Source organism: Platalea leucorodia, assembly GCF_965183815.1.
Source record: "Platalea leucorodia genome assembly, chromosome: 18".
NCBI lineage: Eukaryota > Metazoa > Chordata > Aves > Pelecaniformes > Threskiornithidae > Platalea > Platalea leucorodia.
In genome coordinates, this window is record NC_138840.1 from 9,622,068 (window position 1) to 9,648,504 (window position 26,437).

Consider the following 26,437-nt stretch of genomic DNA (forward strand, 5'->3'; position numbering starts at 1 on the left):
CCCCACGGTGGGTTTTCCCTTCAGCGACATCTTGTTCTGTGGATGAATCATGTTACTCCTTCTATACTTTGTGCTGCAACTACAGCTTTTGAATCTCTCCTCTCCAAAGACCGAGAATATGAGATTTGTTAGCCTGCTCAGTGTTTGAAGGGGAAGGAAAGCCCCCTTGCCTCCCCCCTCCTTTTTTTTAATTTTATTTGGAGGGGGGAGAGAAGGAGGGGTGGCAGAGGGTAGGAGCAGTAGATGTGATTAAAGCTCCTGCCGAGTAGATCTGTGGGAGTGGAGTATCGACCTCTGAAAAATCAATGGCTGCTGCGGTAGCAGCGCTGGCTGTTTTGCAAGGTCTCCCGTTGCAGGAATGTAGTAAAGCCAGCAGCACTTCCGTCTGTCGTCCTCCCTCTTTATTTTGTCCCTGCTTTCTGCCAAACGACCAGACTCGCCTAGATTTACTGAGGTGGATTAGAACAGCAGCTTATTTTTGCAATCAGAGTAAAATTTCTTGTGTGACACCGAGCCCCTCCTCCTGCCAGCCTCCTTTCCAAATGCTCTTTTTCCTGCAGTGCAGCTACAGCCAGCAGCTTCTACCGGTTTGTCTAAAGCCAGCCTGGAAGAATGAGCTTTTCAGCTTCTTTTTTGAGCAAGGAAACTGCACGAATCTCTCTTGCATGTTCTAGTCCCCATCTTAGGTTTGTAATTGTCAGCGCTGATGCCTGAGAGGAGCTTAAACCCCTCGGAAGGGAAGGGAATATGGACTCCGTCTAGCAGAGGCTGAAGCCTTGATAGCGTTCCCTTCCTGGTATTTGTTTTAGTGGGCAGGTGTTTTTCCCTTGAAGTAGTAAAAGTCTAGCACTTGTTTCCTTTACCTAAGGACTGCTTGGATGAGTAAGTGGCACATAATAGGACTCACTGTTTTTATGCATGCTTAGTTTTGTAACCAGGATCTTGGGTTTTTCTCCGAAAGAGCTTGCTGCAGAGCCTGACAACTGTCTACTTTCTAGTTGCTCACGTGTGGTCCTTGCTCAGATCGGAGGTTGAGCTTCCACAGACATATCCGAGGGGCCAAAACCAGTGGATTTCATTGCATAATTAAATCCCTTTGTTCCTTCTGATTGCTGATTTTGTCTCATTTTGAAAGGGGATATAAGAGAAAAGACAAGGCCATGAACTTAAAAAGCTCTCATAAAACAGGAGCGTACTGTGCAGCTAGTGGTAGCGATCTTCCTTCTGGGCATTCCCTATTTCTTACGCCAGGAGAGAGTCATCTTTCCCTGTCAAGCTAAAAACAAACTTACCAGCGCCTCGGAGAGGAAGAGGCGAGAGCTGTGTGGCAGCGGAGGAAAGCTGCGTATGGTCAAGGGGACACCAGCTAGCGTTGCTAGGCTTTGGTTATATCTGATTAGTCTTTAGTCACCTTGGGTAGCTTGGGAAGGTGGATGAACATGCTTCCCACACAGGTATGAAGGCAAAATCAGTAACAGGTAAACTGGCAGCTTAAAAATAAGTATTTTTGGTTTCTGCTCCACTCCTCCCAAAGCGTGACAGGGTACGGAGCGCATGGGAACAGTGTTAATGGCATCTTTCGCTTCACTTTAAATTCCAAAAATGTTCTAGATGTGGCGGGAGGTTTTATTGGAGAGACATGCTGCACGCATCCTTCCTCCTCCTCCCCTTTGACTCTTGTCCAGCCCATACACGCACCAAAACTGATGATCATCTAGGAGGTGCTTTTGGTGCTGTAAAGATGAACTCGTTATCTTCTGCGCAATAACTGATGGTAGAAGAGCAGGGTGAGGCGAATGGTGGTCTTCCCTGGAACAACTTGTATATTTTTGGGATAGGGCAGGACCTGGAAATCCGCTTTGGCTTTGGAATAGTTCACTTTCCTCTCATGGTGATGGTAGGTCTTTACGTTCCCACCCAGGGTGTTCAGCGAGCCTGCAGCTGCCTACCGAGCGCTGAGAGCCGGTGCTCAGCGGGTTTGCGTTTGTGGTGGTCCGTGCTGATGGGCTTTGTCAGAATTGTAAAGCGTGGCAGTTGAAATTGAGCTGGCGGTGATGCAGGGCTTGCAGCAGTGTGGGCCCTTTCCAGTGTGCCTCCAGTAAGCCAGACCAGCTCGGAGACTGAAAAACTCCGTACCGACTCTATGACTGGTCAGCAAGAAAAAACTTTGGAGGTGGTAGATTCTAACTCTCTCTAGATGGAAAGCGTCAACTGAATTTCTGCTGTAGCTTAACTCGTGTTCCCCAGCTCCAACTTCTGGTTTGTACTGGGGAAGCGGCGTGGAAGAGGCACGCAGTAAGTAGGACGGCGGAGGCAGGCGGCAGAGCCCTCTCCAGCCCCTTCCGTCACATCCGCGGAAATCTCGAGTCAGCTTTGCAAGGTGTCTTCTTGGATGTGATATGAATCTGTAAGTCTGGTGTAAACGGAGCACGGTGAGGTCTCCGGGCTGCTTTGTGTTACGAGGTAGAGTGCTTTGTGAAGCATAAGATGCAAGATTCAGTTGTCTGTACTGTAGAAGGAGGAATGAGTCTATCCATTTCCCCGAAATAGCAGGGAGATCCTAGCTTGCCAGTCAGCTGTGTAATTTTTGTGATAGAGAGGATTGAGGTATTTTGGGTAAGGAAATAAAGGAGAAGGAAAGGACAAGCTTGTGATTTTTAAGTGTTGATAGTTCTTGAATGAGTGGAAAAGAAACTGCAGAGAAAATGGAATTGTAATAGAAAGTAGGTATTTCAATTAGTCAGAAGCAATGAAAAGGTTTTTCCCTTTCAGAAAGAATTGGGGAATAAATTTAGCCATTGTTCTCTGGTCTTGCTTGTAAGCATCTTTATGGAAACAACTGCCCTTACAGAATTTATAAGCTCCACCACACGCTCGTCTCCAGATCATAATTTCCTTGAGTGCTATCTAGTGATCTGATAGTGCCTACAATCATTACAGCCTGACGGCGCGCCTTCCCTCTTCCCCCAGCCTTTTCATAGGCGCTCGGGCTGGGGACGGGCAGGGGAGGCGCGGAGGAAGGCTGCGGTCCCGGCGCGGGGATGGCTTTGCCTTCTGGTCAGTCTTCCTGCTCTTCCAGACCGGTGGGGTGGGCCAGAGCGGAGCCGTCAGCCTCGTCTCCTCTGGGGCTTTGTTACCTTGATCTTAAAGTATTTCTCGTTGTTTCATCTTTGTGTTTGTTTAACAAATGAACTTGTATCAGATAGTGAAATGGTGGTTCCTCTTTTCATATAAAAGAAGCCTTGCTGTTTCCAGCATCAGCTAACCGGCTCCCTTGTGTTGGTCATGCCAGGACTTGCAACCCTTTCCCTGAGATAGATGAACTCCCCGGCCCCCTCCTTTGGGTACCAGATTGTGTGATTTCAGGCATGGTTTTGTTGTGGTGTGAAAAGAAGGTGTTAGCTGCTGAGTCCTTGTTTGTCAGCAGTGCTGACAAACCCATGCTGGCATCGGCGAGGGCTGGGCAACCAATCGCAGCTGGAACAGTTATCGTTTCAGGGTCCCCGTGGGCTTCCGCTATCAGGTCACATCCCAAAATAACACTGGGCAGTATTTCAAGTGAAGAAACTCAGGCTTTGGGGCTGCAGCCAGCCTGGAGTGTGAGATTCTGTGTGAAATAGTTGGAATCCCTCCAGCGTTTTTGATCTGCATGGCAGATGAGCAATAAAATGCATAAAAAACACATTGGAAACACGTGAGGAAATTCTCCAGACCCTGACGTTTCCTTCAAGTTGGCAGCGTTACCGCTGTCGAGCCTCACCTCCTGTCTCGGCTCGGCTGGCTGTGCTCGCGGGAGGAGGGGAGAGGAGAGCCCTTCTCCTGGTGCTGCTGCGTCTTTCCAGGTCTCCTCCTGATGCTCTGCGGGAGGCAAATAAAACGTCGCTGGCCCTCTCCTCTTGGGCGTGATCCAGAACCCGCTGACGGCAGCAGGTCTCCATTATTTCAATGAGGTTTTCCTTTTTAAAGGCTTTTCTGCTACGGCCGTCCTTCACACAGTCTGTAGAGAGATTGAGAGATTTCTTTTTCCCCTAGTTTGTGGTGCACTTGAGTAAATGGGATATCAGAGCTGGAGGGTGTCCTTTAGGTTTAGTTAAAACAAAAAACCAAAACCACCGCTCTGTGCCATGACGGTTGGCATCCTGAGAAAATAACTTGATAGGTGGCAAACAGCTCCTTACTGATGAGCTGCTTGCACTTAGGCATTCCAGTCCCTGCTTCTCCCCTTCCCCTTGCAGGAGTTGCACTTCTGAGAAATGTTGTCCTGCTGAATAACGCGCTCGGAAAATGCTGCTGTGCTGGCAGAGCGTTTCTTGGCTGGGAAATGACTTTATTGTTGGAATTCATGAAACTTGCAGATCTTTAGAGGCGAAAGTCACTTTATGAGTTACTTGATTTTTATGGTCCTGTTTCAATTCATGTCCTAACATCCAAGAAAGGTTGACATGTAATTCACTTTTAGCTTATTTAAACTGATGATCTGAGAGTCTGATCCACAGCCTTATAGCTAGGAGGCCTGCTTGTCCTATATGTGAGGTCCGTGATGGTATGCTAGCAATGCAGAGGGGCCCTCGCTAGCATGTCTGAAGCAACCCTGTATTAACCCGCTTAATTAAAACTGAATGTTTTTAAATGACTTGCAGTACTTAGGTTAAGCTTTGATGCATAGGCAAGGTCGAAGACATCAGCTTTAAAGATTGTTATCTAGTTACTTAGGAGTTAATTTTCAAATGGTTTTTTAACATTGCTTCATTTTACGTCTTGCAGATATTTTCGTGCCTGGCATTACCAAGTCCTATCCTCTTAGTCTGCCCGGTTCGTGTATGAGTGTTGCTCGTGCCGTGTAGCAGGCAGTGGCCTCAGGTCCTGGAGGCAAACCTTCTCTTTTGCCTCCTGGAGAAGCACGTCACGCACACTGCTGATGACGGAAGGGAACTTCCACGCTTCACCTTGCACGCTCGCTCTGTATCTGTCCTTTCATGCCAGTATGTTGTCTCAGGTGTACACTTATAACGCGTTTTTTGTTTTGAGCCTAAAAATCTCTCATCGAAGTAGCTCTAGGCTCTGCCCCTCTGGTCTGAAGGTTTAACTGCTCTGAAACGCCGTACCTGCATAAGCTCATGGCGGTGGGGATTTTAAAGCTGCAAAGGGCTTTGGCCTCCAACTTCATTTCAGTGATGATGGAAACAGTGTTTGGATGCATTTGGTGATTCAGACTAAAAGTACCTTAATGTGTTTAAGGGAAATACCAGTATTTCCATCCAATTTTAGGTTGGACTGAGTTGGCTTCTGGACATTCTGATCCCTTCATTGACTTAGAGGGGAATCTGGGTCTGACACCAGTGGCTGAAGCTAGATGCAGTGAGTCTCAGGGAGAGGAGTGGTTTGCTCTTGATTGTTTGTGTTGGTTGATGCTTTTTAATGCAAAATGTTGGAAATACTGCCTCTTCACTCCCACTTCAGATGGTTTCCACAGTAGGAATGTGGGTTTTGTCAAAGTTGTCCAGGGGAAAAAAAACAAACAGCTGTGTAAATGAGCAACGCTTTTGATGTTACAATAGGAAGGTAGTGAAAATTGCGAGAGCTCTTAGACGCTATTTTTAGGCTTTTTCTGCAGTTTTTTAGCTTTCATTGAAATAAAACAAAGCTCTTTTTTTCCCAGGAAGCTCATACTTCAGCAGTAAGCAAATAGACCTCCGAGACTGTTGTGCAGGAAATGATCTCTCAAACGGAAGCAGTAATGGAAGGGGAGGAAGGGCACGCTATGCACTAAGTCATCCAACTGACGGACGTTTCCAGCTCAAATGTAGCATTGCCAGTGTTTGCTAGAAGCATTTTGATCAAATTCCACTGTTAAAATAGACAAGATCGACCAAATGCAGCACACAACTGAGCGTGGTGCAGCTGATGCCCGGCTCTCCCCTTTGTCCTTCTGAATGTCGCTGTCTGTCCCACAAGTGTGATGAGATGGTTGGATATCTCCCGGCTCGTTTTTTATTCTTCCGTAACTCCAGTTTTCCACTTCCTAGGATGTTGTGACGTACTGTCCTCCAGCTTAGATGATGGGGACATGCTGTAGAGCCTTCTCACACATCACCTGGCAGACAGGTGTTAGTGGGAGGGCTCTCGCTTGCTTCTGAAGGCTGCTAAGTTTGTGGTATCTTGTGTCCGAGGTCCTTCTGCGCTGCGCAGAGCTGGGAAAACGTTATCCGAACCGCTGCTAAACAAGGCATCATCCAGTCGGTGTAAATGAGACCAGGGCGTCCAAGTTATTTATCAGTTGGCTCGGCCTTTCTGCATGGTGTTTTAAATGAGGTTGGCTCTGTTCATGCTGGCCAGCTGAATCCCGTGCAGAGGGAGTTGAGCTGAAACGCCTTCAGGGCGCAGTCCAGAACACGTCTGATCCAGGGCTGATTGCTCTGAAAGACTTACGAAGGATAGGTGAAGTCCTGGTAAGCTTTGGTCTGCCGCTTCTTCACCCGCTGTGATCCTTGGAATCTCTGGCAGAGATTTTATCTAATCACGGGAATAGTTGTAACTTCCCAGTTTTCTGTTCAAATTTGCCACCTCTTACTCTGCCTTGGGCTGTTACTGATTTACGCCAGGCCAAGCCGGAATAGCTGATGCACCTTATGGTCAAACACGTAGTACAGTTGTGCATGTTGGATCTTCACGTCATCTTCTTGGAAGCATCCTCGTTTTTCAGACTTGCCAGCTGATTTTTGGTGCTGTCGCTTTGCAGTTGCTACTGTGGCAATTGGAGGTTTCAGCTTTCTTAGGCTTTTCATGCTTTTCTTCTTCGGGATGGATACATGCAGTGGGAAGGGTATATTCTAGCCTTGCCTTCAAGAAAAGCTAAACTTTACAGGCAGATATTGTAACTGCTAATTCTTGCTATCTTTGAAGAAAGGGAAGTGGGAACCCTGAAGAGTATTTTATGGTTTTCTTTTAAATCTCTGTTTAGTTTGTTTTTATCCATCTCAAGTGAGTAGTTTCCCAGCTCATATGAGGTTTATGAATTAATTATGGTGAGGCAGGAGTTTTCTGTCTTTCAGAGGCTGAGCCACGTTTCTCTTCCAAGCCACGAACACATGGACTGTCTCCTCTGTTTGCAGTTTTACGTGTATTGTTGATGCATTCTTTAATTTCTTGCCCCTAAACTGAATTAAAAGAAGCAAGTAGGAGAATTAACCAATTGTTTGGACCATCAGCGAGCACTCAGCAAACCAGCTAGGGAACTCTTGGGTTCAGAGACGGGCAGCAGGATAAGACACATCTGGCAGTTACCTCAGTCTGCAGCAGCCTTCGTTACCGACAATAACATGAACAGAGTTCATTGATTTCTATTTGTAGTATGCCTAAGGGAGAAATGCACTCTTTCTTAGTGGTATGTGAAAGAACAGTCCCACGTTTTCTTATTTTTGCCTGATCTGTTTCTCTGTGTATTGCAGGACCTGTCTGGTTCAATAGATGATCTACCCATGGGTACAGAAGGAGCCCTGAGTCCTGGAGTAAGCACATCAGGGATTTCCAGCAGTCAAGGAGAGCAGAGTAACCCAGCTCAGTCTCCTTTCTCTCCACATACCTCTCCTCACCTGCCAGGCATCAGAGGACCCTCCCCATCCCCAGTTGGGTCTCCAGCTAGTGTTGCGCAGTCCCGCTCTGGTCCGCTTTCACCTGCTGCAGTACCAGGTAACGCTGCCGGGCACGTCTTGGTCCGTTGGTGGGACTGCCTCATGCAGCCGGAGAGTGAATTGAAACAGCCAGTGGGGAGGAATTGGCCAGTGTCGGTACTGTGTGGTTACTGAGGTCCTGTGATCTCATTTGTTTGCTTTAAAATGTCTGTAACTTGTAAAGGATGCAGTAGGATGGGCGGGGCGGCTGGTAAACCAGCAGTGTCATTTTGCTGGGTTAATGTGACTGATCTTGCTCTTGTTTTTCTTCACTGTGGCTAACATACCCTTCTCCTGAAGTTGTTTGTAGTTCTGGTATTTAATACTCTTGCATCTTGGCTTTTGTGGTGTACCATTTTTGTGATTAACCACTCTCCTTTTTGTGGTGTAGGCAATCAGATGCCACCCCGACCGCCCAGTGGCCAGTCGGACAGTATCATGCATCCTTCCATGAACCAGTCAAGCATAGCGCAAGATCGAGGTGTGTGACACGAGTTAAAAGGTTTAATTGTATGGATCTGTTTGTAAAGCTAGATGTGTAACTGAAAATTACCTGGCCCGATGACATGGATTCTATCTTGAGATAGCATTTAAAAGCTGCCCCAGGTTTATGAGCTGCAAGTGTTTAGGCACCTTGCAGTAAATTCAACTGTTGCTGGTCGTTCGGCCTCTTAATGTTCCATCCGAGCTAGTAGTTTGGCTTGTCAGATGTTTTCTCTGGCTTTTGAAACACTTTTCTGTAAATGTTGCCTGTCCAAGGTCCGTGACCTTAAGCTTCAAAATCAGGGGTGCTTGCAACGATATCGTGTGCCTTTTACCCCTAAGAGAATAAAGTTAGTGTGGGGGAAAAGGCGTGTAAAATTTCAGCTCTCGTAGCTGAAGGTATATAGCTGTCACCCTGAGAAAGCAAACAAAAAACAACAACAAGAAGCCCCTAGGATTTGCAGAGTCGTACTGTCTACTCCTGTGACACTAAGGTTTGGGTTTTTTTCCTGGTTAAAACAGGAAATTGGATCTGTTATCTTAGCAGATAACACTGGCTCCTTAATAGCAACCACTGTAAAATCTGTCTAGGCTGTTGCTGAAAGGATTTTGTTAGTGGGTCCCAGAGGTTGCTGTTACCTAAGAACATGTGTGTCCAGTGGCACCTCTGGATACTGTGCACTAATAATCGTCTGCTCCGCTCACTGGGTGACCAGGTTACATGCAGAGGAATCCTCAGATGCCCCAGTACAGCTCGCCCCAGCCCGGCTCAGCCTTATCTCCCCGGCAGTCTTCTGGAGGACAGATGCACGCTGGAATGGGGCCATACCAGCAGAACTCCATGGGAAGCTACGGACCCCAGGGCGGGCAGTACGGACCTCAAGGTGGGAACTGAGCTCAGCAAATACAAAAGGCCTCTCTCTCTTGTAACATCTTGTCTTTGATTAAACTGTTTTTATTTGTCCCCTCTTAATGTGTGGGTAATGCAAAGCAGTACGCTCCTTGTGAGCTGGAAGGAACTGTGCTTTCCTCATGTTGAGATTGATGAAATGTGTTGCTTTCAGGGCTAGTTGTACTTCTAAAAGTAGGATCCTTCCTCCTCGTTTAAAAAGACGTAGGTCGTGCATCCCGTGTAGTAGAGAAGAAGGACCAGTTCTCTTTAGAGAGGAAGAAAATTGAGTGTTGGAAAGGGTTAAGTGAGTTTTTTACATCCTGTCCTGGACCATGTAGCTCACTCTGCTCGGCTGAGGTTTGGGAGGGTTTCAGGCAGCTTTTGAATCGATGTTGTTACTTGGCTATGTCAAAACATTATTTTATGTGGCTTATATCCAAGTACTTTGACTTTTTGTTGAGGTGTTAACACTCCCCCTCATCTCTGTTAGTGATCTTTAAATATTTGCTGATAGAAGATTTTTATGGTGATTCATAAACTAACTAGTTGAATGATGTTGTCTTCCCCTCTTTTTATCTCCTTAGGAGGTTATCCCAGGCAGCCAAACTACAATGCTATGTCCAATGCCAACTACCCCAGTCCTGGAATGGGAGGAAGCATGAACCCCATGGCAGCAGGGAGCCAGATGCATGGGCAGACTGGCGTGCCGCCGTACAGCGGGCTTCCTCCCGGGAGGATGAGCCATGCAACCATGGGGAACAGACCTTACGGACCTAACATGGCCAACATGCCGCCTCAGGTGGGGACGGGGATGTGCCCCCCGCCAGGTGGCATGAATCGCAAAGCACAAGAAGCGGCCGCTGCCGCCATGCATGCTGCTGCCAACTCCATCCAGAACAGGTAAGGAATGAGATCTCCCCTGGTCCCTTTCCTCTGTCAGGTCTAGGTTTCAGAGCTGTGGATGGAATAACCCAAATTTGGGGCGATACTGAACACACGCTTCCTTGAAGGTTTGCCCTTCTTGGAGACTTTTTCATCAATCTTAAGTGTTAAAAAAGGAAAGGCATAAAGCTTGGACAAGCAGTGTGTTGGAATATATCGTTAATGACATGCTTAGGGAATTTTTAATATTCATAGGTGAAATCTGTTTAACTCTGAGATCCCTTTTGCTTTCCGGTCTCCTTTGTTACATGAGTGACTTCAGAGACGCTGCGTGTGTGGTAAAGCCCATAAATCTAGCAGCCATCCAGCTGCATTTGTCTGAACCAAGGCATTACTTGTCCAGTGTAATGAACTTCTTCCCTTTCGGCCCTTGATGACCAGCTGTGGGAAGGGGAGCTGGAATGCAGCACTGAACTTTGCAACTATTTTCTGTGGTGTTTGTTTTGTTTGTTTTTTGTTTTATTATTGCACATTTCAGAGTAGGTGCATGGGGCCTACCAGAATGCTGTGAGAGCTGTGAACCTGCTTATAAATTGGGTTCCCCCAGTAAAGCTGCTGGATGTATTTGTTGTCTGACTGGGCATTGTGCTCTTTATCCTGACTTGAGGGCTGCTTCTGCAAGCTGCTGTCTGATGTTCCCTGTGACTGCCAAGAGGTCAAGCTCCCAAATGCCAATAAAGGCATCAAAGCCTGTCCCTTTGAGTAGAAAGTTTGAGTGACGGTTGTGTATGAGGCTTTCTGATGCATGTAAAATAATGTAGCTTGTATGGGTAACAAAAAGGAAAGAAATAAAGAAAAATCGTTATATGTGGCTGGAGCAGTACACTGTTCATCTGTACAAATAATGTAGTCTCACTTAAATGCACAGGGCTGCAGTATTTGCAGATCTGTTCTTCCCTGTAAAGGCAACTTCACAAACGAAGTTCAGTCTGGGGATGTAGCAGAACAAGATTACGGGTGAAAACGTTCAGAACTGAAGTACCTCTTTCAAAACGGTTTGCATCCCCTTTTCTTTTGAGTGAGACTTGGGCTGTAGGGTAGCCAAGCTTTAAAAGAGCACCTGATCTTTGGTCTTTTGCTGGAAAAATGAGCTGGAGAAAGTCACTTCTCCGCTTCCTTTTTAGAAGGTTTCTCTTAGCAAACCCGCTTCCTTAGAAGACAAGGTGTTAATGCTTAGTATTTGGAGTAAGTGTCTGTTTCTTCCTTGCTTTTCTCTAGGCCTCCTGGTTATCCCAACATGAATCAAGGGGGAATGATGGGCACTGGGCCTCCTTATGGACAGGGAATTAACAGTATGGCTGGCATGATCAACCCCCAGGGCCCGCCCTATCCGATGGGTGGCAATATGGCTAACAACTCTGCAGGTAAGCCAGTGCTGGCTCTTAGGCTTTTCATTGATTTCATTGTACGGGATTGAAAATCAGTGTTACAGATTCTTTTCGCTTCCTAGGGATGGCAGCCAGCCCTGAAATGATGGGTCTTGGGGATGTCAAGTTAACACCTGCAACTAAAATGAACAATAAGGCAGATGGGACGCCAAAAGCAGAATCCAAGTCAAAGGTAAAATGTTTTGGTTTTTGTTTTTAATGATTCCCATCCTCTCCAGCATGCAGGGAAATAAAACCATTGCATGTTAACTTGGACCGAACAGTGCATCTATCCAGTAGCGAGTGTGGTTCCTGAGAGAAACCTAATTTGAGTCGTCCTCCTTACCCTCAGCAGACTTCTCATTAGCATGGCTGTCCTTGTAGTGTGTGATTGACTGCTGCTTGCGACCATGGTTCGAACTCAGGAGTGTGGCCAGCGAGTGGGATATGCTCTTTTGGGATGCGTTATGTTTTGGAGCATAATTAAAGAAATAAGCGTCTCGAAACGTGCGTATGTGCGTTTTAGAGTAGGCTCTGGCTATACTTGCAATAAACCGCTAAATACCCAGATACGTTAATAAGGGTATTCCTGAGGAGCCCGAACTCTGCCGTCCCCTGCAGAGACCCACTAGCCCTCGGTGAGGCCAGGAAAGGGGCTTTTCTGTCAGAATTCACGTCCTCCCCTGTTTGTGACTCAGCAGTTCAAGCCTCTATCTAGAATTTCTCACAGGTGCCTGGCACACCTTATTTATATGTTCTCATTTCAGTTGTGGGCTAGGCTTGCCTTTCTTAACTGGGGAGAAGGAACCTGACCAGATGCACCTTTTGGGTCAGCTTTATCCAAGTCCCCAGGCCCTATGCATAGCTAATTAGACCGTTGCTTGAATCAGAAGTGTGAAGACCATGTAGTTGAAGTGCTCGGTGTAAGGAGATTCAACATGAACTATGCTTGGTGTGCCCAGCCCTGGCTGTGCTTGAGCCCTGCCAGTGGCTCCGAGAGGTTCTTCAGGATTTTTCAGGCAAATTCAAACAATTGAGGGTTTTACTCCTGGGATTCGTAAACTGTTCAGAAATGCAGGGGAGCGTTTCTGAGTCCTTTAGGAATAATCAATTTCACTTGCAAAACAATTTAGTATTAGGAATTATCGCCTGCCACAGTGAAACTGCCAAAAGAAGTGTAAACAAACCTGAGTGTGTTTCTGGTGTAGGCTTGGAGCGAGGCAGCTATCACCCCCAGCCGGGAGGTGGTACCTAAAGCGTTACAGGTGTTTCACAAACAAACCTCTTACTAATCCTGTATTAAAGCCAGAAGAGGGAGGCAAACAAGTTCTTCAGGGAGTGTTTTTCTTTGCATTACTGCTACTAGTTTCAAAAGAACCACCAAAAAAGCAGTTTCTGAGCCCGTAGTCTCCTCTTTTGCTACTTGAAGGAAAATAAATGCTCTGCAAGTTTGATACCTGTACCACCAGCAGTCTGCAAGAAGATTGAGACGATCTCTCGCTTCTGCTCATGTGTTCTGGCATCTGCCTTTCTATTTATGACAAACAAGGCGTTGAAAGCTCTTGGGCCAGGAGATGCCAGAAGCTACAAATAAGGGTTGTTCTGTCTTGTCTGCGCTGTTTGAGGATCATCTCGTGCTAATGAATACGCTCAGTCTTGGGTGCAGGGGTTCATCTAGAACATCATCAGATTTGAAGTTCACTTCTACTTTGGAAGTTTATTTTTAAGGAAGCATGTGGAACGCCAAAACCATTTCTGCCTTTACTCCAACTGTGTGTGATCCAGGTGGTGAAATACAAAAGAACATGCTCATGTACTACATCGAAAGATGTGGGGGAAGCAAGGCAAGGTGCAGGACCACAGGTTTTACCTCTAAATAGACACTCGGACAACTCAGTGAGTCAGATGCGTAGGAGCTAGTGTGTGATACTCATGCTTCATAACTGTAACCTTGTATTCCAAATTCCTGTGATACCTTTCCATATCAGTCTTCCTGGATCCTGATACGCCACTGATAGCAAACCAGTACGGGAGCTTACGTCATGTCTGGGTAGCTGGAGATTTCTGCACCCCTGTCAGTGAATAGGCAAGGGAAGAGGGATGGTCTTTGTGGGGAACCCCTCGCACACATTGGTCAAACAGGTGCCTCTAATCTTTGTTTTTCTTTGAGGCGTGTTTATTGTTATTCCTTTGCAGGGTTTAGTGTCAGTTTAACTTGGCGCTACTCTACCACTTGGGTAAGAGAAGAGGCAAACCGGAGGGCAGTATTCACCCTGGCAGAGTGCAGTAGTCATGGGGAATCTCATTTGCAGTTGGATTAGATGTTTTCTCATATATTTAGCAAACGAACCCACAAAGGATGTCTCAGAGAGACGGCTCTCTGCAAAGTCTCCTTGAGGTTGGTTTGGTTTCTGTAGCATTCCTGAAACCTTTCACTTTTCAAAAATACATAGTCTGTGAATTCCCTGAGTAGCGGCTGGTGTTGCGATACCTATTGTCGAATAATACTTGCCTGCCATTGATCTGAGACAAGTGTAGGTCTAATATAAAGCTGTTCTCAATGTAACAGCAGGACTTTGAACTCTTATCTGGCTGCTTTTTTGAAACCATCTCGGATGTGAGCTGCTTTTGTGCTGCTCAGTCCTGATATCTCTTTCCTTCTCCTAGAAGTCCAGTTCCTCTACTACAACCAATGAGAAGATCACCAAACTCTATGAGCTGGGTGGTGAGCCTGAGAGGAAGATCTGGGTAGATCGTTACCTGGCCTTCACTGAAGAGAAGGCCATGGGCATGACAAATCTCCCAGCAGTAGGCAGGAAACCCTTGGACCTTTACCGGCTCTACATCTCAGTGAAGGAGATTGGAGGACTGACTCAGGTGAGTGTCCAGCAGCCAGCGTGGTGGCTGGGTGGTTGTATTCAGAGCTGCCCACTGCCTGGCAGTCACAAGTCAGTAGGCAACACAATTCAAAGTTAGATTTGTAGCTTGATGTAAGCCATGACTTCCCATTTAGCTGTGTTTCTTTTATTTTTTTAAATAATGCTTATAAAACCCAGCATCCTTTAAGTGAGCCAAATGTCTGCTCTCCCGCTGGCCGGTTGAGAACAGTCTGTGGTGAGATTCAATTCAAGTGCTTTGTCCCCCTGCTTTGTCCAGTGCAAAGATTGGTGACGCTGCCATTGTCTTTGCTTCTGGCTGCCAACTGACCTCATGGCTAGTTTGATTTGCAATCTGTCCCCGTTCAAAAAGTTTTCTCTAGATGAGGAAGAGAGTTTACTAGTTTTTGCCCTTGAACACAACTGTATCTGCTCTGCTTAGCTCTTACTGCATCCTTTGTTTTAGCTGGGAAGCGCTGATTTCTTCCCAGGAAATTTCTTGGAGGAGAAGTAGCTGGGATTTTGAGTTCAGAGCCTCTTGTTTGGTTGTGCAGGTCAACAAAAACAAGAAATGGCGCGAGTTAGCCACAAATCTCAATGTGGGCACGTCCAGCAGTGCAGCTAGTTCTTTGAAGAAGCAGTACATCCAGTGTCTCTATGCCTTTGAGTGCAAGATTGAGCGAGGTGAAGACCCCCCTCCAGATATCTTTGCAGCTGCCGATTCAAAGAAGTCTCAGACTAAGATACAGCCTCCATCTCCAGGTGAGTTTAGACGCTGGTTTAAGGTGTGCAATGAATGCTTGAACCAGAGGATCTCTGGCACTGTGCACCCGACTCCCCGTGCTGTGGGCCAGACCGATTCCAAACCTCACAAAGCCCTCACGTCTGTTTCAAATTTCTCTGGTTGTGTAGATTAAATACTTTTGTAACGTGGGAGCGAATGATACTGGGAATAAGTCAAGCCTCTTGGGATAGTTCAGTTTTTGTGTGTCCCACCTCTGTACTAAGCTTAAGAAAAGGGAGCACATAAAAATATATACATACGTATATACACGCACCTCTGTGCTTAGCAGTGCATCACTGCCGTATGAGAATCTGGTGGGGAGAGAAGTCTGGAGTTATCCCTTCAAGGTGATGTCTGCATATTCTAACAGCAGCCCTTCTTGTTACTGCTTAGCTTTGGGAACTTGCTAGGAAGGTTGTGCTTGTTTTGACTATGCATGTGCTACCTTCTGGGAGTAAATGCTTGATGTGGGTGTGTGCTCATCTTCCTCGTGAATTAGTGCTTTCTGTCTTCAGCAGGAGACAGGGCTTTCGGAGGCTTTGTGCCCGGAGAGCTTCATAAGCGTATTACACGTTAGATGCTCTAGAATTCAAGCCTTTTAAAATGAACTTTTCTTGTTGTTTCAGATGTGCTGGGGTGCTCCAGTTTCTGAATATTTAAGCATAGTGTTCAATGGGGGGGAGAATGGACAAAAAAGGAGAAAATGTCCAGGCTAGCAGTGCGTGCTGTACTCTTCAGTCTTCGGAAAGTCTGATCGTTTCTGTCTCATTTGCATTGAGTTCATTGCTTGAATCGCTGCTGAACTTGCCAACCCTTTAAGCTTCAGTTTTCCAGTTTGTTTTATAAGTAAAACCTTCGGCTGCTTTTTCTGGTCAGGAGCCTGTTCATGTAGGTGAAATAAAAACTTTGTCTGCTTTGAAGTTCCTGTAATGTTTGCAAAAAATGCCTTTTTGGTTCTGAACCTGGCATCATCTTTGTTTAGCTCCTGAGGAGTGAAATAATGAACCCTTTTTTGATTGTACTGCAGTTGTGTTTCAGCCCTGCTAAGCCCTTGATCGACAGTGTGCTTGTCCGAATTTTCTGTTGGCAACTGCATTTATCTGTCCTCTCGGTTACAGAGTGTTGGTTTTTTACAGGACTAAATCATGTTTGTTTGCTGGTCAGGAAACCTGTCCCAGCGTAGCTTCAACCTTGGTGTATTCTGCAAGATAAAGCAACTTTTGTGTCGTTAGACTAAACTTCTGTTTAAATGGTGTCTGAGTTCTGCTTAAGCTAGCCCACAAATCCATCCCCACTTTCTTTCCAAAACCTCTTCCTTGTCCCCCTGAGATAGGAGGCAGTGGAAGAAAGACGTTAAGAGCGTTTGGAGTTTATTTGGAGAGGGCTGAGACTTTTAGGAAGCGACTTAAAAATTCTTGTAGCGCTAGGTGCCTGTCAGAATAGATTAGACGGTGCATCACTTTCTATTTTGTTTAGCTGATACGATGGTATGTGAGGGTCGTGAGTCTGCCTCCTGGGCCGTGGTACAGGTGATCTCTTGCTTCAGCACATCAGCAGGAGGAATTTGCAGGGCTGCTATCCCAAACTCTGCATGTTCGTGCAGCTCTGTTGACTTAGCCCACAGGTTTGGTTCCTGCTGTGAGAGGACCGTGCTGTATTTCCTATTTAAACTCTTCTCTCCACTTGTCTTACTCCAGACTCCTGCAACTAGGAATACGCAGAGGCAGCGCTGAAGCGTGGTTGGTTGCTCTGATCCTTTAAGCTGTATCGCTCAGCATGTTCGTGCTCCTTTCGCTTTCCTTTTCCTCCTCTCTTGCTCCCCTGGATCGGCAGGAGCTGAGGGTGTAGGGGACGACACAAATCGCTTTCTCAGCCTCAGCTCCAGACCTAAGAGCGGTAGAGAAGCGGAGGCCCCGCGGGCACTACTGTCGCAGGGGGCTGCTGAGGCCCCGCTGAAGCAGCGTCCTCCAGACTTGCACGCACAGGGGCCGGTCTCCCAGGGCATCGCCCTTACTGGGGAATAACTTCCCTGTTTGAAACCGAGTGGACAACAGTGGGGCGTTTTGAAGTCCCATCATTTGGATGAAGGGCTCTGTCATCCCACGCAGGCACACGTGCTTTGCTCTCCTCGCAGACCTTATAACCTGTTGGTGTTGGCTTACGCTTCGTTTCGGCCTGTTCTGTCAAATGCACCTCTGCCTAACTTTGTGAATGATGAGGACAGCACTGCACGATTCTCCATTAACCACTTTTTGAGGCTGCAGAGCATCTCAAGGCCTTGCAGGACAATCATCTAGGTAGAGCTCTTGGTGCTGGTGCTCTTTTCCACGCCCTGTGTGTTCATAACCCTCAAAACCCAAAAGCGGTTACAGAAAGGCCTGGGCTGGAGTGGACGGGGTATTGCCTCGTGGGCACTCGGCGCAGGTTTCCTGCAAACCTGCTTGGGTTCCTGCTCGCAAACTGCAGCGCGTCCCTGGGGAGGCGTAATCAGTCTGCCGTTGGGTTTTAATTCCCAGAGCAAGGAACTGGCCTGGCTCCAACTGTGTGTAAATTTGTGAGTGGGAGGGACGGCGGGGGGTGGGGACAAACACCAAATGGCAGCGACGCAGGGAATGTCTCGAGGCTTCTTCCTGCCGATGCCAGCATTACAAACAGAGACGAGCGGCGAATTCCTGGGGGAAGTGAGTGGACCTGAACCGCTGCTGAGGAGGGACGGAGAACGGCGGGGGGGGGCCATGAATGAAACTCCCCGCTGGGCTTGCCTCTGCCCTTCCTTCTCCCGAGACCTCCCCGGGCTGGGAGGGAGTTGTGGAGAGGAGGACAGGGTGCCAGGAAGGTGGGGTGTAAACAAACATGCCCTGGACCTGACCTCGGAGGATTTTAATGAATAGCTGAAATGACTCATCAACCAGCAGGGCTGAAGCTGAGGGATATCGGGTGCTGGGGATGGTAACTAATGGAAACATTAATTAAGAGTTCAGCTCTTGCCAGCTGCCAGGAGCGTATGAACCTGAGAGCTGACACTGTCACAGCGATCCAGGGGCAGAGGAGAGCTCCCAGAGCTGACGGCACAGCTGGATTACACATGACGGCCTGGGATTTTTGATGAAAGCTTACTGTAGTGTAAAGCAACCCGTACAGAGCCCGGGAACTTGCTGGACGGGTTTTGTTGTTCAGTGAAAGATCCGGCATCTCCGGCATTCCCTGTTCCAGGAATCCTTGGGAGTGGTGCTTGAATTAACCTGCATGAGTTAACCCCTCTCGAAGGGCAGAGCAGACAGAGGAGCCCTGTTCAGCGTTACTTGGTGACTTCAGCTGACGTCCTGGAGGTCCCATCACTAGAAAGATTGTGACACTTCCAGGAGAGGGCTCAAACCCCCTTCTTTCTGGGTAGAAAGAGAATGTGAAGGTGATGGGTCAGTGGTTGTCGCTTGGCAAGAAGCACCATGTTCCATGCTGCGTGGTGCACTGTAGAGCATCAGCCTTTGAAGCTAGGTAGCCTGGGCACCACGACACAGTGCCACGGTGGCGGCACGGTGTATAAAAGGGAATGTGGCTAAGAATGAAGGCATGATGAAAACGAACGCGTCCTCTCAGCTTTACATTACTGTACGTGGTACTTCTGGGGAAGTCTGGCCCGGTATGTCCTTGCAGTGTTGAGCTCCTTGTACTTTTTTGGCCGTGTTTCATCTGCCTCTTTCTTCAAGGAGTCTTTGCTCTCTGCTCTTGGGGCTGATGTTCTGGGAGTTTCTGGGTTGCATCTGTAGGGTGCAAAGCTGCTCACACCACGTTTCTGTTCTTGCAGCGGGTTCAGGCTCAATGCAGGGTCCTCAGACACCTCAGTCCACCAGCAGCTCCATGGCAGAAGGAGGAGACCTGAAGCCACCAACTCCAGCATCTACGCCACACAGTCAGATGCCCCCTTTGCCAGGCATCAGGTATGAAACCATCGCACCCTCTTCCGCTGTGCTGGAGGCAGTGTGACTGTGAGGTCGCTTCTGGGTCGCTACCGCAGATGGCTGTTTTGGTGGGGCTCCATGGCTTTGCTCCTTTGTCAGTGGCTCGCAGCAACGTTGCTGGCTCTGCGTCTGTGTGTGAATAATCATTGCCTTTGGGACGGGGGTTGAGGACAGTATTGTAGGAGGGCAGTTCTTCGTCCCTCTGTTGGAGGAGCGTGACTGTGGTCCTTCTAGGGGATGGCAACACCTGAGAGGGAACATGTGGGGAAAAGTATCCTGAGGAGCATGATGGACCTCTCTAATCCTATGTTTGTGGGGTTTTTTTGAATCAGGAGTAACTCAGTGGGCCTTCAGGATGCCTTTGCAGATGGTAGTGATCCTACGTTCCAGAAGCGGAACTCCATGACTCCAAATCCAGGGTACCAGCCCAGCATGAATACCTCTGACATGATGGGTCGCATGTCTTATGAGCCAAATAAAGATCCTTACAGCAGTATGAGGAAAGGTGAGGAAGTCCTTGCGTGCTCCTCTCCCTTTTCTCCTTGGGTACTAATCCCTGTATCTGGCTGTACGCTGGAATGTGCTGTAGGAGACCTTCTGCTTGCCCTTCTTCCCCAGAAGATGGGACGTGTCTTTCTAAGGCAGAGGTAGACATGTTTATTGATCCTTCTTTCAATATTTCAGCTCCAGGAAGCGATCCCTTCATGTCCTCAGGGCAGGGCCCCAACAGTGGTATGGGTGACCCTTACAATCGTGCTGCAGGTCCAGGGATGGGTAACATGGCCATGGGACAGCGGCAACACTATTCCTACGGAGGTCCTTACGACAGAGTGAGGTGAGCACTTCAACCCGGTGAGATCCTGATTTGCTTGACTCATGTGAAATGATTACTTTCTCTTCACTATTGTGACTTTTCTGATCATCTTCTTCCATTTGAGGAGCAGGGGTGAATTTAAGTGGACGTGTGGGGTTTTTGTGTTTGCTTCCATGCAGGACGGAGCCTGGCATGGGACCCGAGGGCAACTTAGCGACCGGAACTCCGCAGCCAAACATCATGCCTTCCACCCCTGAATCGGGGATGTACTCTCCCAGCCGCTACCCGCAGCAGCAGCAGCAGCAGCAAAGGTCTGTGCGGGGTGTTGCCGCAAACGGCTCTTCCCGGTTAGAGAGCTCTGAGGCTGTGAAAGTGAAGCGTGCATCTGATCAGACAAGTAATGCATCTGTTTCTTCTCCAGACATGATTCCTATGGCAATCAATTCTCCACTCAAGGCACATCCTCGGGCAGCCCCTTCCCTAGCCAGCAAACTACCATGTATCAACAGCAACAGCAGGTAAGTTACCAGAAAGTTTCTGATTTGTTTGACTGAGAGACAGAAGAGTTTTATCTCCGAAATTTGTGAAGAGGGGAGGATGAGAACTCTTTGGGCTGTGTGTTTGCTTTATGGATGTGTAGAATTAAGTGCCTTATACAGGAGGCTCTTTTTTTCCAGTTTCCAAATAGTTTAAATGAGTTTTAATTAGCGTTTCCAGTGTTGCATTAGCAAAACAATGTTCTGAGAACGGAGGCTGTGTAGTTTGCAGACATGCACGCTCTGGTCAGGCAGCAGGAGATCAGGAAGCTTTATTGGGCTTCTCTGCCCTTCTGGAACTTTCTGAATCCCATCATGTTTCTGTAACACTTCTTTGGTCCAAGTGATCAGATGAGTTGGTTTGGAGGAAGTCCTTGATCGTTCCGGGGAGCTCTTTCAGGTGGCTCATTCTGCACAACCCAGGGCTTTTTTTTGTCTTTGCCTTACTGAGCCTGCAGACAAAGGCTTCAGACCTGCCTCCACTCCTCCACTGCCCCACCGCCTCCTACTTGTTGTTCTCAAAAACATCAGGTTTGTTTCAGGACAGAATCTGTATGAACAGATCTCTTTCCATGGTCCTTACATATGACTTGCTCTTTGTATCAGTGCCAAGACCCATAATGTTTTCCTGATAATTTTGAGTCCTCTGGTTTAGGAGAGTATAGAGAGGGCACTCGCTGAGCTGTGCTAAGAATAATTCCAACTGCTCTGCAGTTTGGCTCTGCAACCAGAGCCACGGGGCTCCGAGCCAAGAGTTCGAGTTACTCCGGTACTTGTCATCTTTGAAGCCCTAGAGCTCCATCTGAAGCCAGTCATGACCGTGGAGCTTCTGAGCAGGCTGTATGGCAGCTAGAGCATAGACCCTTGGAGGCAAGAGAGGTCTTGGATTTTAATTCTCTCTTGGCAACTGACTGTTTTCTCCATTTGCACTTAAAAGAAGTAGAGGGGAGAATAGTTCTTGCTCCTTTCAGTGATGTGTTTTGAAATCTGCAGGAGAGGAAGAAGCAGGAAGTACAACAGTTTTTAACGCATCTTGTGTGATGCTTCAGCAGAAGCCTCTGTTTTCTGGGAAGTACAAGAGAAATAGGGTCTGATAAAATTCCTGGATGTGAAAGGAAAGAAGTACCTATGCACGGTTTGGTTTGTGGTGAATGTGTAGTAGAGCTGAGTCTTTTCTCCAGGAAAGTCCTTTCTGTGGGCAGATTTCTGCCCCCAAGGCATCCTTGTAGAATCCACAAGGAAACTGCCCAGCCAGCCGCAAGGAATTGGTCTTGGCTTGTGAAATGGAAAGACTGATCCAACTTCACGCTGGATATGGCTAACAACGAGACAAGTCTTGCCCTCTTACAGGCCATGCCGTGGGGCGTATCTTCCGGCTCTGAGTAGCTCTGCCCACTGAGGTCTGGGTTGCTTGTTTCTAAGTGGATCATCTCCTACTGTCGATGCCTTTATTTTCCCTGTAGAATTACAAGCGACCGATGGATGGCAGCTACGGCCCGCCTGCCAAGCGACACGAAGGGGAGATGTACAACGTACCATACAGCGCCGGGCAGGGGCAGACGCAGCAGCAGCTGCCTCCAGCACAGACCCAGCAACCGAGCCAGCAGCAAACTGCACAGCCGTCTCCACAGCAGGACTTGTATAACCAGTACGGGAGTACATACCCTGCTGCTGACCGCCGATCTGCCGGAGGGCCACAGAACCAGTTCCCATTCCAATTTGGCAGAGACAGGGTCTCGGCTCCCCCAGGCTCCAATGCTCAGCAAAACATGCCTCCTCAGATGATGGGTGGTCCCATACAACCTACTCCAGAGGGCCCGCAGCAAGGCGCCATGTGGCAAGGGCGCAACGAAATAGGGTACAGCTATCCGAACCGGCAGAGCACTGGCTCTGCGCCCCAGGGGCCTGCTTATCACGGAGTGACTCGAACAGATGAAATTCTGCATTCAGACCAGAGGGTCAACCATGAGGGACCATGGCCTTCCCACGGGAACCGGCAACCTCCTTATGGTCCCTCTGCCCCCGTGCCCCCAATGACGAGGCCCCCCCAGTCTAACTACCAGACCCCCCCTAGCATGCAGAATCACATTCCTCAGGTATCCAGCCCAGCACCTCTGCCCAGACCTCTGGAGAATCGCACTTCTCCTAGTAAATCTCCATTCCTGCACTCGGGGATGAAAATGCAGAAGGCAGGACCGCCAGTCCCTGCCTCGCATATAACACCAGCAGCTGTACAGCCTCCCATGATCCGACGAGACATCACCTTCCCTCCGGGATCAGTAGAAGCCACGCAACCTGTGTTGAAGCAGAGGAGGCGGCTGACAGCAAAAGATATCGGTAAGAGAGAACTCCTGCTTTTCTGCCTGTGCCTGTCGAGGGGGTGGGTGCTGCTGTTACCCGTTGGTACAGCAGTGCCGAGTGGAAGGGCTCTGCTGGCTTGGAAGGAATCATATTTTTGCAAGTTAGTTGTCTTTTCAGACATCATTTTGGCATTGTCTGCGGAGAGACTGCTGGTACATACAGTCTGTACATCATCTTAAACAGGCTCTGCTCTTCATGGGTCCAAAAAGCATATCAAGTATCTCCTTTTTGTTTTTAAACTCCAGGAGCTTGAAGTATCATGTGTTTATGTTACAGGAACTCCTGAAGCCTGGAGAGTGATGATGTCTCTGAAGTCTGGGCTGCTAGCTGAAAGTACGTGGGCCTTAGATACCATAAACATCCTGCTCTATGATGACAACAGCATAATGACCTTCAACCTCAGCCAGGTGGGTGCAGATGCTCTCCGATGCAGGTCTTTGAAGTGCTAATTTTGTAGGGTTTTCTGTCAGCGAGATAGCAACAAGCAGCTCTGCCCTCGTAGGGCCGGGCTCCCAGACGTCCCTGTGGCTGCCGAGCACGCCAGGGCTGAAGAGAGCGTGGGGTCTGGGTATCTGTGCGCTGGTTCCTCCCTGGCCCGTGTAATCTCTGTGTGTGTTGGTGTGCAAGCGTCTGCGTTCTCCTCCCTGGGGAGAGGTATTGCCTCTGTAACAGAGGAAGCGAATAACCTTGGGGAGGCCGTGATGGACTTGGCAGCAAGAGTGCTATGAAAGGCTGGAGGCTGCTTGCGTTTTCGGGCGTTGATGGCGTTCACTCACCTCTGGCTCTGTCGTTCCCCGGGACAGCGTGCAGGGAGGCTGGGATGCCCATCCGGAGGGCCAGCCTTTCTCAGTTAGTTGCCACGTGCCTCTGTGGCTGTTGTAAAAACCGCTCGGCAATACTGTAAAGGCTGCTTTGCTTAGTGCTGCCCTTCATCTCCCAGAGGGGAGATACAGCCAAGAGCACGTGTGTGTGCGCAGGTATGTGTGTCTGGAGGGGGGGCGGCTTGGGTGCTGACAGTCAGTATCTGGTTTCGCCTTTGTTCCTTTTCTCGGAGGACAGAAAGCGCTCTTTTGCAAATAGTTTATTGCCAGCATGAAAAGAACCCATTAATTAACATCACTGCTGAAATTCTTAGCCCTTTACGCCCTGCTTTCCCAGTCGCTCATGTCGGCCTAAGTTGTTTTCTGATCACTGTTCCCTTCCTTCCTCCCCCTCCTGTTTTTCTCCTCCCTTGTAGCTGCCAGGCTTGCTGGAACTCTTGGTGGAGTATTTCCGGCGCTGCCTGATCGAGATCTTTGGGATCCTGAAGGAATACGAGGTGGGAGACCCAGGGCAAAGAACACTATTAGATCCCGAAAGGTTCTGCAAGTCTTCAGCTTCCTCTCATGAGGAAGGGGAGGAGGAGGATGAACCACGGAGCCTGAACTGTGAGGAGGAAGAAGAGGATGAGGAAGAGGAGGAGGCTGCGTTTTCGAGCAAGGACAAAGCACCTCTAGAGAGCAGTGAGGAAAAACTAGTTAGTAAATTTGACAAGCTTCCAGTCAAGGTCGTGCAGAAAAACGACCCATTTGTGGTAGATTATTCAGACAAGCTGGGGCGAGTGCAGGAGTTCGAAAGCGGACTGCTGCACTGGCGGATTGGCGGCGGAGATACCACCGAGCACATTCAGACCCACTTTGAGAGCAAGACGGAGCTACCTTTGACTCATAAACGAGCTTCCTGCAACTCCGTCTTGAGGAAACGTTCAGCAGCCGAGAGCAATCCGAGCACTAGGGAAGGAGAGACTCCTCCATCCGACAGCTCCTCGGAGAAGAGGATAACTGCCACCATGGACGACATGCTTTCGGCACGTCCGGGCTCCCTGGCAGGGGAGGAGGAAGAGGTCAAAGCTTTGGAAACGGCAAAGGAAAGCAGCAAGTTTCCCTTTGGCATTAGTCCAGCTCAGAGTCACAGAAATATAAAAATTCTGGAGGACGAACCTCACAGTAAAGACGAGACGCCCCTCTGCACCCTCCTCGACTGGCAGGACTCTCTGGCGAAGCGCTGCATCTGTGTCTCTAACATCATCAGGAGTTTATCGTTTGTGCCGGGCAATGACTTTGAGATGTCTAAACATCCCGGGCTGCTGCTGATTCTAGGGAAACTGATTCTCTTGCACCACAAGCACCCAGAACGCAAACAGGCGCCCCTGACCTACGAGAAAGAGGAGGAGCAGGACCAAGGGGTGAGCTGCAACAAGGTGGAGTGGTGGTGGGACTGCTTGGAGATGCTGCGTGAAAATACACTGGTCACGCTGGCCAACATTTCTGGCCAGCTGGACCTCTCCCCTTACCCGGAAAGCATCTGTTTGCCCATCCTGGATGGACTCCTCCACTGGGCAGTCTGTCCGTCAGCAGAGGCCCAGGATCCCTTTCCGACACTGGGGCCCAATGCGGTCCTCTCCCCTCAGAGACTGGTTTTGGAAACACTCAGCAAACTCAGCATCCAGGACAACAATGTGGATTTGATTCTCGCAACTCCCCCCTTCAGTCGCTTGGAGAAGCTGTACAGCACCATGGTGCGGTTCCTTAGTGACAGAAAGAACCCGGTGTGTCGAGAGATGGCTGTGGTACTACTGGCCAACTTGGCACAGGGGGACAGCCTGGCAGCAAGAGCGATTGCTGTGCAGAAGGGCAGCATTGGCAACTTGCTGGGCTTCTTGGAGGACAGCCTGGCCGCCACGCAGTTCCAGCAGAGCCAGGCCGGCTTGATGCACATGCAGAACCCGCCCTTTGAGTCGACGAGCGTGGACATGATGCGCCGAGCTGCTCGGGCGCTGCTCGCCCTGGCCAAGGTGGACGAGAACCACTCGGAGTTCACGTTATACGAGTCGCGGCTGTTGGACATCTCCGTGTCGCCTTTGATGAACTCTTTGGTTTCACAAGTTATTTGTGATGTACTGTTTTTAATTGGCCAGTCATGACAGCTGTGGGATCCGAGACCCTGTGTGCGTGTGCGTGAGTGGAGAACTTAGAAACTGACTGTTGCCCTTTATTTATGCAAAACCACCTCAGAATCCACTGTCTGCCCTGCGCTGTCCTGCTTCTCCCGTGGGGAAAGATGTCCCCGTTCCCTCTCCCCTTCCCCTGCCCTTCAAATTTGTCCTGAATCCCTTATTAAAGGAGACAAAGTTCTGTCTACATAGAAGACTTTTTTTATTTTAACCAAAGTTACTGTCGTTTACAGTGAGTTTGGGGAAACGACTTGCCGTGTTATCACATTGACAGGCACCACTTTCATAACTGTTTTTAATGGTAAACTCTGAAGGACAAACGTGACTGCTGAACTCTGTGTGGTTTATCGTTGTACATTCACAATCTTGCAGGAACCAAGAAGTTACCAGTTGTGAACAGACCTTGTCCAAGGGAGGCCTGTGCAGTAGCGTGTAGAACTTCATGTACTGTACACCTTAAACTGTAAACATACTGTAATAATGTCTCACATGGAAAAAAAAAAAAAAACGCTGGATCAGCAGCAAGCTGTAGTTTTTAAAAATGTTTTTAGTTAATGTTGAGGAGAAAAAAAGGCTTTTCCCCCAAAGTATCATGTGTGAACCTACAACACCCTGACCTCTTTCTCTCTTCCTCCTTGATTGTATGAATAACCCTGAGATCACCTCTTAGAACTGGTTTTAACCTTTAGCTGCAGCCCGAACGCTGCCACGTGTGTATATATATATGACGTTGTACATTGCACATACCCTAAGATTCCTTG

General features: G+C 48.5%; 1 protein-coding gene across 1 annotated transcript in view; it reads left to right on the forward strand.

Annotated features, from left to right (window-relative positions):
- ARID1A (AT-rich interaction domain 1A) overlaps window positions 1–25,646 on the forward strand; it is a gene marked incomplete at its 3' end in the record, with an annotated part of 60,374 nt that extends 34,728 nt beyond the window's left edge. The window contains exons 5-20 of the mRNA XM_082329649.1: window positions 7,449–7,689; window positions 8,062–8,151; window positions 8,870–9,037; window positions 9,630–9,945; window positions 11,206–11,351; window positions 11,438–11,547; window positions 14,022–14,231; window positions 14,785–14,992; window positions 18,820–18,952; window positions 19,306–19,478; window positions 19,658–19,808; window positions 19,967–20,098; window positions 20,209–20,305; window positions 21,787–22,660; window positions 22,961–23,091; window positions 23,922–25,646. Coding sequence (XP_082185775.1) covers window positions 7,449–7,689; window positions 8,062–8,151; window positions 8,870–9,037; window positions 9,630–9,945; window positions 11,206–11,351; window positions 11,438–11,547; window positions 14,022–14,231; window positions 14,785–14,992; window positions 18,820–18,952; window positions 19,306–19,478; window positions 19,658–19,808; window positions 19,967–20,098; window positions 20,209–20,305; window positions 21,787–22,660; window positions 22,961–23,091; window positions 23,922–25,646 — 4,905 coding nt within the window. The remainder of the gene's footprint in view (window positions 1–7,448; window positions 7,690–8,061; window positions 8,152–8,869; window positions 9,038–9,629; window positions 9,946–11,205; window positions 11,352–11,437; window positions 11,548–14,021; window positions 14,232–14,784; window positions 14,993–18,819; window positions 18,953–19,305; window positions 19,479–19,657; window positions 19,809–19,966; window positions 20,099–20,208; window positions 20,306–21,786; window positions 22,661–22,960; window positions 23,092–23,921) is intronic.
- Window positions 25,647–26,437: the final 791 nt, after the last annotated feature.